Genomic DNA, 16,185 nt, shown 5'->3' with positions numbered 1-16,185 from the left:
AACAGTTGCTATTTTCTTACGAGGGCGATTATATATTAAGTTTATTTCTTAAAAATATGTAGCCTGTCGTAGAATCAAGTCACACTGTATCTATTGCCGTAATAGCTCAGTAAATAATCTGTTACTGGGCTATTATCACTGCCGTTTTGACAGATCAGAAAAGAGAATTTGCGAGTGGAAACAGGATCTCTGCTGCTTCTATTCTTTGGCATCGTCCGGGAGCCTGGAACCCTGGACTGGATGGACCCCAAAAGAAATCATGGTGAACTCGCCAGAACCCCAAGCTGGCCCGGACCGATCTGACCGTCGGCACATTACGATGCCTGGACCAGCTCAAGGCCACTGGCCCCACTGCCAGCTTCCTCGCTGCTCCTCTGCAATGCCGTTTTAAGTTTTGTCTCTAGTAAACAAATACTGTACCAAGCTATTGGAAAAATTCTTAGGCTCTGTTCTGATTTTGTAATTTTGTGATAACTAATTAAGGTTATAAAGATAAACCACTAAACTAAATTAACCACCATAAAATGAAAAATGACTCTAAATCAATTAGACGATGAGGAACTTTTATATATGTTTATAGCTGGGAGCAAACTATCACTCATAAAACAATGCAAATAATTAAGGTTGATTAGATTTTCTTTTACCGGTGGAGATTACGGGGATTTGAATAAGTTAGATAGAGATTTTGTCCTCTTCTATTAACTTTTGCCATAAAATTTTTAGGAGTCTTCGTGAAAGCTCCAAGAGGATAGCAGGGCTCGGTCCCATGATAAATCCACCCCTGCTTTCTCTTCACATGCATATTGGATTAGGCAGTTAAAAATATGGAATAGTTTATGGATTCAGGTGTTGATAGGTCAACAGAGTGCCCCCACCGCACGCGATCCCGCCCACATCGAAGCAGCGGTCACGGCCGGCACGCGCCGCTTTTCTCCACGTGTGCTCCCCGTCCACACGCCGCTCCTCGTAGGCGCGGTCCATACACCACGTAGTTCCATTCCTTTACCCTCGAAGGCTCGTGCCACGTGAGACCGGCGCATACACCGCGTCCACGCGATCCTTCCCACGTCGCCTCTCCCGCAATTCCTCCACTAAAATTATTTTACACGCACTGCTTTTTGGATCGCAATAAAGTAATATCACTAATTAATATTTTTAATTAACTAAAACTGAATAAACTAACACACGTCCTTCCCCTTGGTTGCGTTGGGTTCGCGTGGCCGCCTCCGCCTCCACCGCCTCGCCGCCTCCGCGCGCGCGGCCGAAGCCGGCGGCGCTTCCACCACCCGGCTCCGGCTGCGCCCGTCGCTCATCCTGCTGCGCCTCCTCCCTCTAGGGTTAGGGCTACAGACGCCGGGCCTGGGCTGGGCCGGGCCGGGGCCGTCGAGGCTGCCGCTGGCTGCGGGGGCGCGTCCAATGCGGAGGCCACCGGCGGGCGGCGTGTCGTGCCGGCGCCGCGCGATCCAGGGGTTCGTGGTGGTGTTCCTGGTGTACGTGGTTGCGGTGATTGTATTCGAGTCGCCGCTGCTCGTGTCCACGTCCGTGGCCGGCGGCGCCGCGGGGGCGGCCACCGCGGCGTCGCGGCCGCTTCACCTCGATGGCGAGGGGGAGGGCAAGCGCGCGGCGCCGGCGCGGCCGTCGAAGCGCCCGCACCGGGAGACGCTTTCGGCGGCGGGGAGGTTGAGGCGGTGGAGCCGGCTGTCTGGGATCGTCTCCGGGCTCGACCTCCGGCACCTCAACGCCACCCGCTCCGGCTCGCTCCGCAAGGTCGCCGCGGAGGCCGCGGCAGCCGGGGCTCGCGTCTTCTCCGAGCTGCAAACCCTCGCGGGGGCCGTCGTGACCGAGCTGGATGAGTCAGGGGAGGAGGAGAGGAGCAGGTGCCCGCACTCGGTCGTCCTCAGCGGCGACGAGTTCCGGGAGAGGGGGCGGGCCGTGGAGCTGCCGTGCGGGCTGACGCTTGGGTCGTACATTACGGTGGCCGCCACGCCGCGCGCGGCGCATCCCGACCGAGATCCTAAAATCACGCTGCTGCGGGAGGGAGACGAGCCGATCATGGTTTCTCAGTTCATGATGGAGCTGCAGGGGCTCAGGACAGTGGACGGCGAGGACCCGCCAAGAATCCTCCACTTCAACCCTCGCCTCCGCGGCGACTGGAGCGGCAAGCCTGTGATCGAGCAGAACACCTGCTACCGAATGCAGTGGGGAACCTCTCTCCGCTGCGAAGGCTGGAGGTCCCGTGCCGATGAGGAGACCGGTATGCGCCACCTTGCCATCAGATGAAACACGATTAACTTACCCAGGAGTATTTTGCCCAACTATTGGATTTTGATTGCAATGCCCAATGATTAGATTTTATTTACAATATTGTTCATCAGTGGATGGGATGGTGAAGTGTGAGAAATGGATTCGTGATGACGAGGAGCGGTCGGAGCAGTCAAAGACGTCATGGTGGCTGAACCGGCTCATTGGCCGAACAAAGAAGATCTCTGTTGATTGGCCATACCCGTTCGTGGAGGATCGTCTGTTCGTTCTTACTCTTACTGCTGGATTGGAGGGTTACCATGTGAATATTGATGGGCGACACGTCACGTCATTTCCATACCGCACTGTAAGTGGATGTTGTACACTCATTGATGGTGTTGTATTGCTGTGTAAGTTCGAAATCATGGTTAACTTTTGTCACTGGTTATTGTAATGGCAGGGATTTGTGCTTGAAGATGCCACTGGCTTATCTCTGAATGGGGATCTTGATGTGCATTCGGTGTTTGCAGGGACTTTGCCCACTGCACACCCTAGCTTTGCACCTCAGAAACACCTAGAAATGTTGCCTATTTGGCAGTCCCCTCCCCTTCCAGATGATCCAGTTGAAATTTTCATTGGCATACTGTCAGCAGGCAACCATTTTGCTGAGCGTATGGCTGTGAGGAAGACATGGATGTCTGCTGCCCAGAAGTCCTCGAATGTTGTGGCCCGATTTTTTGTTGCCCTGGTAAAATCTTGAAGATCAAATTTGATGGCCTTGTATTTCCAAGTTGTGTACTTATGCTGTGAACTTGAGCTGATGAATTCTCTTTTCTGTAGAACGGTAGAAAAGAAGTGAACGTGGAATTGATGAAGGAGGCAGAGTTTTTTGGGGACATTGTTATTGTGCCATTCATGGACAGCTACGACTTAGTTGTTCTAAAAACTGTCGCAATATGTGAATATGGAGTATGTCTAAGATTCAGTACCTATTTTCGACTTTTGCTACTTACAAGCCACTCTATTGACATCATCACTACGATGAACTGTTTCTCAGGTGCGTGTTGTTTCCGCTAGATATATAATGAAGTGCGACGATGATAATTTTGTTAGACTTGAATCAGTAATGTCGGAACTTAAGAAAATACCGAGAGGTAAAAGTCTCTACGCGGGAAACATGAACTATCACCACAAACCGTTGCGCAATGGGAAGTGGGCTGTCACTTATGAGGTATGTATGTTATCATTTCACAATGACCTTATATGCCCTATCATTGATTGAATTTGGTGTTTCAGTAAAGTGCTGTAGAGAACTTTTCAATAAAAGTTATTGGAATCTTCATCTTTTCGCTTATGCTTATAAGCCAAAATTTGAATTTTAAAACTTAACATTGAAGTTGATTTTTTGTTTTTTCCACTATAGTTTATTTTCATTCTTTGCTTTTAGATCGATAAGAATACTTATATAAAAGTTTTACCCACAAATTATTTTGTAATTTTGATAAACAGTTTCGCTTATCCTTAAAATATGCCAAAAGATGACGACCTTGGCCTTCCTAGTGTGGTTTAGCTAATTCTTGGAAATCTTAACAGAGGAATACAGATTATGTGATGAATGAACTTTTCTCAATCGTTCACCCTTTTAAAGCATCTAACAAAGAATCACTCACTGTAAACCATACAAGAAAACATACAATGACATAAAACTTATGTTGCTGATGCCCATTACTGACCATGGTTGCATTAACCTCTTGCCAGCTTCAAAAGCTAAATAATTATTCTCTTTTAAAATAGCAATGCCGCCAACTGTTTCTTATGAATATCTTCATGCTGCTGGCTTGTCTTTTTGTCTATAAGAATCTACGCAGATGTTTCTTTTTTTGTATTGGGATGAATTTGTAACCTTGAATCCTTTCATCAGGCTTACAGTTTGTGAAGCTGTTTCAATGCATGGTTTTGTAGTTAAAATTTAGAAAATACTTTGTGCCATTTTAACCATATTTGCTAACTAGGTGCGAAAAATAGATTTGCAATTCTTTTGTAAATTGTTCATTTCCGTATTCATCATACCAAAGATGCAGTATCTTGTCAAAGCGGGTATTGCTCTGAGCCAGTTACCATTGTTGCTCTATAGTGTCATCTATAGGAAAAATATGCAATTTACGTCGGTGTTCTTTGGTGATGCCTAGGACCTCTTAGGATTAGTAGCCCTTGTCTGTTCTCATTTTTATCTGAATTTGCTTAGAAATTATAACTCAAATACTAGGAAAATACGGTACTCCATCAATCTTGTAAATGCATTTCTAGTTGGTAATGTATGTTCCTCACCTGCTTACATTATGTATGATTCTACATATCGGAGTGGAAATATTTGATATCCGACAAATTATGTCCTTTTGTTTATCCTTCAATTTCATTTTCTGTTTCTTCACTTAACTTGTATCAGCATAGATGACTGCCTAAGATCTACCGTAAATTCATGTGTGTCTAATCTTTGCACTTATGTTTTAATTTGTAGGAGTGGCCAGAAGAGGATTACCCAACATATGCAAATGGTCCTGGATACGTTATCTCTTCTGATATCGCCGATTCCATCGTGTCAGAATTTGCAACTCATAAATTAAGGGTAAGATCAGAAGATTGCTTCTGGCAGTTTTTTGTGGTGCTAAAAAGGACACGGCAACTTCGATTTAACAAATTCCGTGCTCCTCAAATAATGGGAGATTTATCATATAATATTCTATTCTATTGAGCACCTTAGATTTTCATAACTCATGTCTCATAAGTAAACTAATATTTCATGTCATGTTGCGGAATAAATTGAGTATAGGTTGAGAAGAAAACAGCCTGGACATACTAATGGTGGCAGATGTCTAATTATCGTTTGCTTGTTGTGCAGCTCTTCAAAATGGAAGATGTGAGCATGGGCATGTGGGTTGAACGGTTCAATAACACCGGACAAGTTCAATACGTCCACAGTGTCAAGTTCTGCCAATTTGGGTGCATAGATGACTACTACACCGCACATTACCAGTCACCGAGGCAAATGCTATGTTTGTGGGATAAGCTACAGGCTGGGAAAGCGCAATGTTGCAATATGAGATAGCGATGATGAAACTGGAAGTATTGATCCCCTTCAATGATCGTGAGCCCAAGATCGAAGGACTGTTTTGTGATGGTAAATTAAGCCCGCGGATGATTAACAAGTGGCCACAGATTATTGCATTCATTTAGAGATGACCATCAAAACATTCAGCTAGAAACAACCGAGGGAAAGAATAGCAAACCTTGTGGTGCCAGTGCTGTTCTTTTTCACTATAAGATATAGACGAAGTTCAGTGGGCACCAATAGAACTGCTCAAGGACTTCATTGTACATGTGAAGGGTAGGAAGCTAAGCTTAGTTAAAACTATTGCTACCTTTGGTATATGCCTGATTGTGGTTGAAAGCCATGAACAACCCATCAGTTACAAAGAAGCCACGTCCCGGCGTTTTACAGAAATTTTGTTGCCAAAATTTCCATTTAGCATGGTCATAACTTATGGCATTGTTTCAACAATATTTATTTAACATGGTTATAACTTAATATTTATTTAACAATGTATTTGGCATCGATTCAGGCGGTATTACCGATGCAGCTTGAGTGTTCTAGCCGGGAGAGCTGCTAAAACATATTAATTTGGAGAAACACCTGAGCTGCTAAACGGATGTAATATATGATTATTTAATTATACCTTTGCTCTGGCTCAATAATTTGTCCTTAAAAGGGTGTATCTGGCACTGAGCGGTGTGGTTGACGCAGACTCAAATTGAAAAGGGTGTAGCTATTAATTAAACTTTACTTTAGCACAACCATATATAGGACAGAAAGAATTCATCAATCCTAATCCTACTACTTAAAAACATAAAATTAAAACTAATTTGCTTTTGTTCCTATCCCTACTAAATAAAATTACTTGCCTCTAACCCTCTTAAATACCTATGGCTAATAAAAAAAAATCTTTAGTCTTGTCTCATTAGGCCGATGAAGCTGAGCTCGACAGAGCCAAGCCACAGCGTGCTGCCCCTCTCCACGATCTCGCTGAGCGTCACGCCGTCGGCGGCCGACAGCTCCTCGAGCTTGTCGCCGTCGCCGCTGAGCCGGACGCCCACCAGGTGCTTGGCCGGAGCCGCCGCCGCCCCCGCCGGGTCGGGCTGCAGCTGAACCTTCTCGCGGTTCAGGGCCACCCAGAAGCCCCGCCCGGCGTCGCGGCGGACGTTGTCGGGGTACCCCGGCAGGTCGGCGAAGAGCTCGTACGCGCCGGCCCTGGCGCCGGCGATCCAGTACCGGAACGCCTGGCACGGCCCGGTGTGCGCCACCACGACGTAGCTCCCGTCGTGGCTGACGGCCACGCCGTTGGCGTATGGCAGCCCGGCCCTCAGCACGGTCACCTGCTTCGTCTTCGGGTCGTACTTCATCAGCCGCGCCGTCGCGTCAGAATTCAGCATGATTTCAATGTTGTTCCTGCATCCGCCATGAAGACACAGCTCAGGTTAATAATGATTAGGGGGTGGTCATGGAAAAAAACCAAACGATATATATTTATAAATAAAAAATAATTTATAAATATATATTTTTTATACATATGTTCTTAGCGTTATAAAAATATAGGCTAAAAATAAACTTTTTTGAAAAACTCCAACTTTACTCCAATTTAAGATTGAAAATTTATAACTTTGACCAACATAACAAAGGTAAACGATGGGTTGTATGTCATTACATATACAAAAGTATATTGCAAATTTGCATGCATGTATTAGAAATTTAGAATCTAATTTAGGTTGTCAGTATGTACCAACGGGTGTAGGTGGTGCTAGACATCACCGGTAGCCTGATCAATATCGACCCCGTTGACAAAATTAAATGGTACACCGTCTGCCTCGGTGGCAAGCACCTCTGCCTCGCCACCACTTGGCCCAACACGCATCAACCCTTTGTATGCATCAGCAATGTAGAGGTCACCTGTCTGGCGATTAAACGCTAGACCCAGTGGGCGTCCGCAGGTGCTCTCCGTCTCCTCAGATGGTGGCTTTGACTTTGACGTGCATGTTGGGAACTTCCTGTACGTTGTCGGCACAGAGTGACATATTTGTAAATAAAAAATAATTATAAATAAAACTTTTATATACATATTCTTAGTCATCTGAAAACCAAGGCTAAAAAATAAACGACGATAAAACCCCTTAAAATCTACTCCAAATTTAAATATAATTAAAATTTAGAGTTTATTTTACGCGCAAGCTTCCCGAACCGAATTATTTACGGCAGTTAATTTCATTGTCTATAGTTATCAAAAGATAAGATGATCTTTCATCCATAAAATAACGTAATCAATGTTGTGCGTACGTACCAGTAGACAGTATGGTGTGCAAAAGGCGTCCAGCCGTCCCCGTCGCTCCACCTGAGAACGCGGCCGTCGGAGACGCCGGTGAAGGGCCCTTGGTTTCTGGCGTCAAACGCGATGCTCTCGGGGCCTTCGATTCCGTCCGGGAGCGGAATCCGCGAGGCGAACTCTACATCGGAAATCTGCTGCGCGACGCCGCACGGAAAGGCAAGGGAGACCAAGCCGACGACGAGAACGAAAACCAGAAGAACCAGAGACGGAACACCACGAGACATGGCCGATCGATCTTCCGTCGAGCAATGTTTGCTTCGGTGTTTTTTTTTTTTGATGGAAAGAGTCTAGACAATCTGTTGCTTTTATAGGAGACTTTGGTTAAGTGGCCGTAACTCTCACGTCTGGAACAGAAGATATTATTAAAATTGGACTCTCGCACGCATGCGATTAGAAACAGGAGATGGTAAAATTGGACTCTCCGCGCGATCGGACTCCTCTCACGCACGCGCACAATCCCTCTAGGACAATAAGAGTAAAAAATTACTCCATCAATCTCAATATTAGTTTATTTTTCATAATAGTATAATACCGTGTTTCGCCACAAGGATAAAAATAAATATTTCATCTAAAATTCTATTAAAATACATAACATATATATATATATATATGTCATGTATAAATAATTTAATGAATAGTCGAGTAACATCTTGGCATATGTTTGACCACGTTTTATTAAAAAAACTTAAATAAACAACAATAGGAAGTGCATGTAGGGAACTTCCTATATGTTGCAAGCACACGCGAGAGGTGATTACCAAACGATATATTTATGAATAAAAAATAATTTATAAATAAAATCTTTGTATACATGTTCTTAGTGATCTAAAAGCTATGGCTAAAAAATAAACGACGATGAAAACCCCTTAAAATCAACTCTAGATTTAAGTATATTGTAAATTTAGAGCTTATTTTTTACTTACACGAACCGGATCCTTTATCGCAATTAATTTTATTATTTGTATTATTTAAAGATTATCAAAAGATCAGATAAATAAAATAACGTAATCAATATTGTGCGTACGTACCAGTAGTCAGCATGGTGGGCAAAAGGCGTCCAGCCGTCCCCGTCGTTCCACCTGAGAACGCGGCCGTCCGAGACGCCGGTGAAGGGCCCTTGGTTTCTGGCATCAAACGCGATGCTCTTGGGGCATCGATTCTGTCCGGGAGCGGAATCCGCCAGACGAATTTTTGAATTTTATTGTGTATTAAAGTTTCCGTTCAAGACTAATCGGGATACACCAATAAACAAAATTGATTACATCACCATTCGTTCTAAAAACAACAATAAATGATAATATAAGTCTAACGACATGTAGCGAAAAGTAAAATAAAGGGCTTCTGGCTCCAGCGTAGCTTGGCTCCAATCCACAGGCAGCACCCCGATGGCGGACGAGCCTCAAATCTCATAATCACCTCTATCAGAACAATACTCAACCTCTGAAGGGGAAAACACAAGGCTGAGTACACCCACACCCACGTACTCAACAAGCAGCACGGAAAAAGAGTAATAAATGGATACAGTACAGTTCAAAGAGAGGCTAGGGTTAGTTGCACAAAAGCAGCAACTTAAGTAAAATAGAGATTTAAATAGAATAACTGAATTTAAAGGAATAAGTAAAACATTTAAATAAAGCATCTCCACGCTGTTTAACGTTACACCACGTTACAACAGGCCCAAACCACTACCAATGTTACACCACGTTGCACAGAGTCAAACCAATTCTAAGTTCATCAATTTATTAAAGGTTTGACTAATCTCACTGAGTCTGTCAGTTCGCCTCATAACTGCAGGCACAGCTATTTGAATAGTTTTACTCTGATTACATGTGTACAGCTTTAGCCACAAGACACAGTTCCACTACACATGAACGTGCGCCGGTGTATCATCACGATACCACGGAAAGAAATCTGTGATAGGACCCGTCACATAACCCTCCCTATTAAATCGCACCGCGCTTTAGATTTCACCTCATTCTTTACACTAAATCGAGCAGTCCCCTCTTATGCCTTGGTGAACCCGAAAGCAGTAGAGACCATCATTACACCACGATGTCCCATCCATACTCCATCATGCCCACCCTTGCCTTTACGTCAAATTGTTCGAAGCTACGTTTCAAATCCCACCTTGCCCATACTCGGCTTGTGGTTAGTACGTGTAAGACTTCCAGGGTTTTTCGAGAACCGGTTCTTAACTGCCATAGGTGCGACTCTCAAAACCATGTACTCACAGCCCACCATAAGCAATACTTTAGTTGTAATTAATCCACATCAGGAGATTAATCATGATCACGACCATTAAAGGTCTATCAAGTCTAACAGTAATTAAATGATAACATGTGAGCTAGTTGAACTACGTATGACTAAGCATTGCCTAAGCCTATTTCTAGTCAAATTATCCCTGGATTGACAATAATAATATTTGGGAAAACAACGGCTATAAATGTAAATGCCCAATAAATAAATAAAGTAAATACATTCAAATACAATGCATATTTGAATGCAATACGAGGATTTTATAATCATGAGATCAATATGTTCAAGGATATGGTGCCACTTGCCTTGCTCTGACCCACGAGGAACTTCGGCGATGACTTCGAGGACGATCGGCACTGTGACGGGGTCAACACCTATGACAAACAAAGCAAAATAAGCAAAAATAGGCCATAAAACTACTAAAACATAGAAAGAAACTATTTTTAATGGATTCTTGGCATTTTTCTGGATTTAATGAAATTTGAATGAACTAAAACGGAGACTAGATGAATTAGTTATAAATTTTAGAAGTTTAACTGTGTTTTTAAACTAAACAGAAAAATTTATTGATTTATTGCGTAATAATTAGAGGTGCTGACATCAGCATGACAGGACAGAGGATATGCTGACAGGTAGGTCCCATTGGACAGTGAGACAAGAGGTGAAAGGGGGGCTGACAGTGGGGCCTACAGGTAGAGAGAGGACAAAAGGAGGAGGAAGCTGACAGGTGGGCCCCTGGTTCGGTGAGAGACGGAAGGGGAGGCTGACAAGCGGGGCCTACGAGGAGAGAGAAAGGCTGACTGAGAGAGAGGGGAGGGAGGCTGACGGCCTGGCCCCACCTCGTCAGTGACACCGAACAGAGGAAGGGAGGGGAGCAGGGAGGCCGGCGACGCTCGGGTGGAGGAGGTAGCCAGCGGCGGTGCCACAGCAGGCGGCAGCATCACAACGACGATGACGGCGGCGAAGCGGAGAACGGTGGCACCACCGAGAGGGAGAGGGATCGGGGCGACGCGACAGCGAGTTGGCCGGTGGCGCGGGCGTGCTCGGGTGTGGGCGGAGGGAGCTCGGCGACAACGTTGCAAGGGTGATGACAATGATGGAGGGTGGTGGCAGCGCGGGGAAACGCTGTCCCGTGGTGGTAGCATCGGGCTCGGCGAGGGTCGGCTGGCCGGGAGAAAAGGAGAGGGAGTGGATAGCGAGGGCGCTCACCGACGGCGAGGGGGCGACAATTGTGAGGGCTCGATCCTGGACCAAATCCAAACGTCCCTCGATTCACGTAACTACCCAGGAAGTTCGGTTATGCGCAGAATGATACAGAAACAATACTTCGATTATAGTTTTAATACAACTCCAGGCTAAACTAAGACACACGCGACGGGTCTACAGCCTTACACTTAAAAAAACAAAAAAAGACGCAACTATGCACCACAGGAACAACCTAAGCGTGGAGTCGACCTAAAAGTCGAAGTCTTCATCTTCGTCCCACTCCTGTGGGTTCTCAAGCTCTTTGGCTTCACCTGCAACTTCACCCTGACCAACTGGAGCCAAAAGTATGCAAGACTGAGTGCACAAGTACTCCGCAAGCCAAGCAGGGAAAAAGTAAAATAGTAATGCATAGTCAACAAAGGAAGGAAACTGGTTCAACCCTCTAACCTTAGCAGTAGTTTACAAATAAACTCAAGTAATAACCCAGCATAATAATCAAGTATAACCATCATTTTATGTTATTTACCTACCATATTAAACAATAAGCCAAGTCTACCTTTTGCCAACACACTGAATTCACCCATAGACATATCTCCATTAACCGGAAGCACGGCGTATTCGAATACCAAACGACTCTGCAGCGTCTACCCAGCTTTACCCACATGACACCCATAGCTAGCCAGGCTATGAATAACACAACACAAAACTGCCCCAAGTTCATCTAAGATCCACCTAGCGGGTTATAGGATTTTGTGGCTATTGGCCCCATCCCGAACGCAGAGGGGGTGTGTTCCAACCCGCCACAACTTCCACCCACTATTGAGCGTCTCAGAGGCACATCAGCTCCTCCTGACCTCTTTCGGGTATACACAGTACCCTGGGTACACGCAGCACCCTCACTCATATAATTCTCACCAACACTCAGTGACCAGTACACACCTAAGGACGATGTTGCCATATACATAGATAGGCTGCAGATCATCAACTCGCTGGAGCAGCATATGCTATGGCCGAGTATCTCGATCGTGTGGATGAGTGTAAACTATGTCACATATACTGGCATAAGGTGGTTAAGTCCTTATAGCTTTTCAAATAAACCATATAACATCAATAATTCCACATAAAATAATGATAGCCATATATAATCATCTATTCTAAACCAGGGTTATCAAGGCATAACAGGCACAATATCAAGGCATGGCAATATGTAAAGCAAAATAATGAATGGGCAACTACTAGTTAAGGTGATAATTAAATTAATTAACACATGCAAGCTATATATATATACTCGAAGGTAAGTACGACTACCCAAAATATGACCTAGCTCCAGATTAGGTTCAGTTATGACCAAAGAATGCTTAACTTGCCTTCAGGGCTGGTGTACTCGTCCCAGGCTTCACTCCCTACAACTGCGGTGTCGTAGGTGTCGGCAACGAACTCCGATCCGGCTTCTTCTGGATCAACGGCGACGCGGTCTAACGATACACAAATAAAATAAAATAGATAAGCAATTAACTCCAAATAAACATTAGAATTTTAGAAAGTGCAGAAAAAGGTGGAAAGGATGCTAGGAATGATTTTTGGGATTTTTGGGGTTTTTATCGGTCGCAAACCCTAGAAGCCGAAATTAGGGTCGCGCTAACGGATGCTCGGATGGCGATAAAAGTGGTTTCATTGGACTCAGAATAATTCAAGAAGTCTAGAATAGGTCTTGGATGTGGAATCAGAGGTGGTCAAATGGATAAGTAAATAGGTTTAAAGTGAAAAGGGAATTTATGGATAAGTAAACAGGTTTAAAGTGAAAAGGGAATTTCTGAAATTATTTTTAAATGGGAAAATCCCTATTTTCTCTTTCTTCTCTTTCTTTCTCACGGTTTCTCTCGTTCTCTCCTTTCTCTCTTTGGTGCACAGGGGCAGCGGCCATGGAGGGATGGGCGCCAGCGGTGAGGATGGCCGACTCCGGCCGGGGAGGCGAGATCTAGCAACGGGAGGCCGAGGGGGACCGTTTCCCCTCGGTAGCAGCGGCTGGAAGGCAGCAGGCAAGGGTGGCCGCGGCGGCCATGAACAAGCGGCGGAGGCAGCCGCTCCGGCGGTGCTCCGGCGAAGTTCCGACGAAGGTGCGGCAGCCTAGGGGTTCAGTGAAGGGTGGTGGAGGTGTAGGAGCCGTTGGCCGAGCGCGGGAAGGCGCAGACAGGCGGGGCGCCGTGCAGCCCGACGGCAGCAAGCAGGGGAACGCCAGCAGTAGCTCCGGCGATGGTGACGGCATGATTCCGGCGACGATTTCGTCAGGGAAAGGGAGGGGAAACGCACGGGAAGGGGCAAGGATTCCATTTTTACCGTTAATTTTGGGGATGGAGCAGCGGGGCGATGGATTTTGTAGATGAACACCGATGACCGGTGGTGACGAACAGGATGGAAGCAACGAGTTTTGCTCGAATTTGCTCTCTGTCGTGTAAGGCGGTGGCGAGGTGGCGAGTGGGTTGCGATGCGAGAATGATGTCTGTGTGGGAGTACAAGGATGATGACCAAGTTGCCGACTATGGCACGATGGTAGCTTCTAGCTATGCTGGTGGCTGGAAGATTTAGACGACGTCGGCAAGGTCGGTTCGGTTGGAGTTGGGGGGTGGAATTTTTGGGCTGGACTGGGTTGGGCTCAGCTTGGGCTGGTCTGGGCCGACTCGGTCCGGATCAGTATGGGTCGGAAGAAGAAAAATAAAAAGAGATGTATTGATTTTAGCTGATTGACAAAAACGGGTCGGTACTAAGGGAAGAAAAGATGGGCCGAAACTCGATGATAGGATGGATCATCGGTTAACGGAAGAATTTGAGGGAGGAACTTTGCACTTTCAAAATAGAACGAAACGAAAAACTCGACGCATGAATTTTTAAAACTCACAAGAAAAGAAAACGGTTTTAAAACTTAGCAAATTTTAGGGGAGTTACAACAATTACGATGGCGTGGGTGAGGCGGAGAGGAGAGGAGGGGAGGGGGATGACAACGGTGAGACCACGACGACGCGGCTATGTTAGTGGCAAGTGACGGCCGGAGGCGTGCGCATGGGGGCAACGTCCGGGTGACGCGGCGGCGGCCGAGAGAGAGAGGAGAAAGAGGGAGACATGAAGAGGGAGGAGAGGGCTCATCGGCGGCAGTGACGGTGGACGGCCAAGGAAGAAGGCGGAGGCGCGGCGGTGCGATCGGCGACGGTGGCAACGGCCGGTACAGACGAGCAGCGGCGAGCGGCACCCATCGATGGAGATCGGCGGTGGAGGCTTAGCGTCCGACGGCGAGGCAACGACCGGCGCAGTGGCGTGGGCACACGACGGCGGGCAGACGCGCAGGGGTGCGGCATGGCCGGGAGGGTGGAGTGGCGAGGAGGGTGGTATGGTGCGGCGCGATGCGATGCAACGACGAGCGACGTCGTAGTGCGAGGGGAAGGCAGACGCCGAAGGAAGAGGACGGGCCCGATAGGTGGGCCCCACCTGTCGGTGTCCTGAGGGAGGAGGAGGAGAGGACTTTAGGGCGCCAGTGGGTTGCGGCCTCTGGGCCGGCCCAGAGTAGGGAAGAGAGGAGGCCAAAGGGGAGAGAGAGAGGAAGAGGGGGAGGGCCGGCTGGGAGAGAGGAGGAGGAGTTGGGCTACCGGCCCACTCGGCTAGAAAAAGGGAAGGAAAGGGAAGAAGGAGAAAGAGAAAAAGAAAGGAGGGGAAAAAGAAAGAAAAAGAAGGAAAAGGAAAAAGGAAGGAGAAAAGGGGAAAGGAAAAAAGAAATTACCTCCAATTTTTTTCTAATTTTTATTTAATTTATTTAAGCAAAATTTTGTTCTCTAAAATTCAAGTTTAAATCTTGTTAATAATTTAAAATGCTTTTGGGATATTTTAGAATATCCGAAAAGCTTCCAATTAATTTAATTATATTTATACATTGTTTTTCTCTTAAACTTTAATTAATGAATTATTTTTAATACATTATTTAATTATTTTTAGGCTAGGGTAAAACTCTGGACGTGACACGAACTCTACACTGGAAATATGTTGCGCGACGACGCACGGCAGGGCAAGGGACAACAAGCCGACGAGAACAAAAAGCAGAGACGGAACACCGGGAGACATGACTGATCTTCTGTCGAGCAATGTTGCTTCGATCGATGTTTTTTTGATGAAAAGTGAAGCGCAACTATCTGATGCTTTTCTACCCTAGAGTGCACAAATATGATTTACTCATCATCATCATGTGATGCATTCAACGGCCTAAATCGATCTATACTAGATCGGATGGTCGATCTGACTCCCCTATTGTCAACCGCCTCCTCACCTCATTTGCCTATCCCCGAACCCTAGGCACAGTCGCCGACATCACACGTCTGTGGCTTGGACTCCCCGCCATCTACATCACCGGGTCTGCGGTCTGCCATCGCCCTACCCCGCCCCGTCACTCTCTTCGTCGCCCCTCTATGCCCTCTCGTCCCCGTCGGATCGGATGCCCCCATCTCCCATTTGTCGCCTTCTCTATGTTCTAGGCAGCCGCAACCTGTACTCAAGGTTAGAGAGATTTTCTCTTCATAAATAAGGATATTACTACATATATAGAAAATATGAAATAACAATAACTGCGAATAAAAGCAATTTTGTAATCTACCCTATAGTGCACAAACATGATTTATTCATCATCATCATCATCATGTGACGCATCCAATGGCCTAAATCGATCTATACTAGATCGGACGGTCAATCTGACTCCCCTCTCTCCAGCCGCCTCCTCATCTCATTTGCCCATCCCTAAACCCTAGTCGTTGTCGTTGTCATCACATGTCTGCAGCTCAGACCCGCCACCGTCTACATCACCGGGTCCACGATCTGCCACCGCCCTACCACACCCCGCCACTCTCTTCGCCGCCCTTCTACGCCCTCTCGTCCCTATCGGATCGAATGGCTCCATCCCCCGTTTGTCGTCTCCTCTATGTTCTGGGCAGCCGTAGCCTGTACTCAAGGTTATAGAGCTTTTCTCTTCATAAATAAGGATATTATACATATATAGAAAATGTGAAATAAC

At 46.2% G+C, this 16,185-nt stretch overlaps 1 protein-coding gene and 1 pseudogene across 1 annotated transcript; one reads left to right on the top strand and one right to left on the bottom strand.

Annotated features, from left to right (window-relative positions):
- The first annotated feature begins 1,416 nt into the window (after positions 1–1,416).
- LOC102701996 (hydroxyproline O-galactosyltransferase GALT6-like) lies at positions 1,417–6,001 on the top strand. Its single transcript, XM_015835716.2, has 7 exons — positions 1,417–2,254; positions 2,376–2,608; positions 2,702–2,989; positions 3,082–3,210; positions 3,299–3,472; positions 4,760–4,867; positions 5,141–6,001. The coding sequence occupies exons 1-7, from the start codon at positions 1,417–1,419 to the stop codon at positions 5,345–5,347; spliced, it is 1,977 nt and encodes a 658-aa protein (XP_015691202.2). The 3' UTR covers positions 5,348–6,001.
- On the bottom strand, positions 5,960–7,925 carry LOC102701716 (annotated as a pseudogene).
- Positions 7,926–16,185: the final 8,260 nt, after the last annotated feature.

The sequence above is a fragment of the Oryza brachyantha genome, chromosome 3 (assembly GCF_000231095.2).
Source record: "Oryza brachyantha chromosome 3, ObraRS2, whole genome shotgun sequence".
Classification (NCBI taxonomy): Eukaryota; Viridiplantae; Streptophyta; class Magnoliopsida; order Poales; family Poaceae; genus Oryza; species Oryza brachyantha.
Note: the sequence above shows the minus strand (reverse complement) of the source record. Positions and strands in the feature narration are given on the sequence as shown.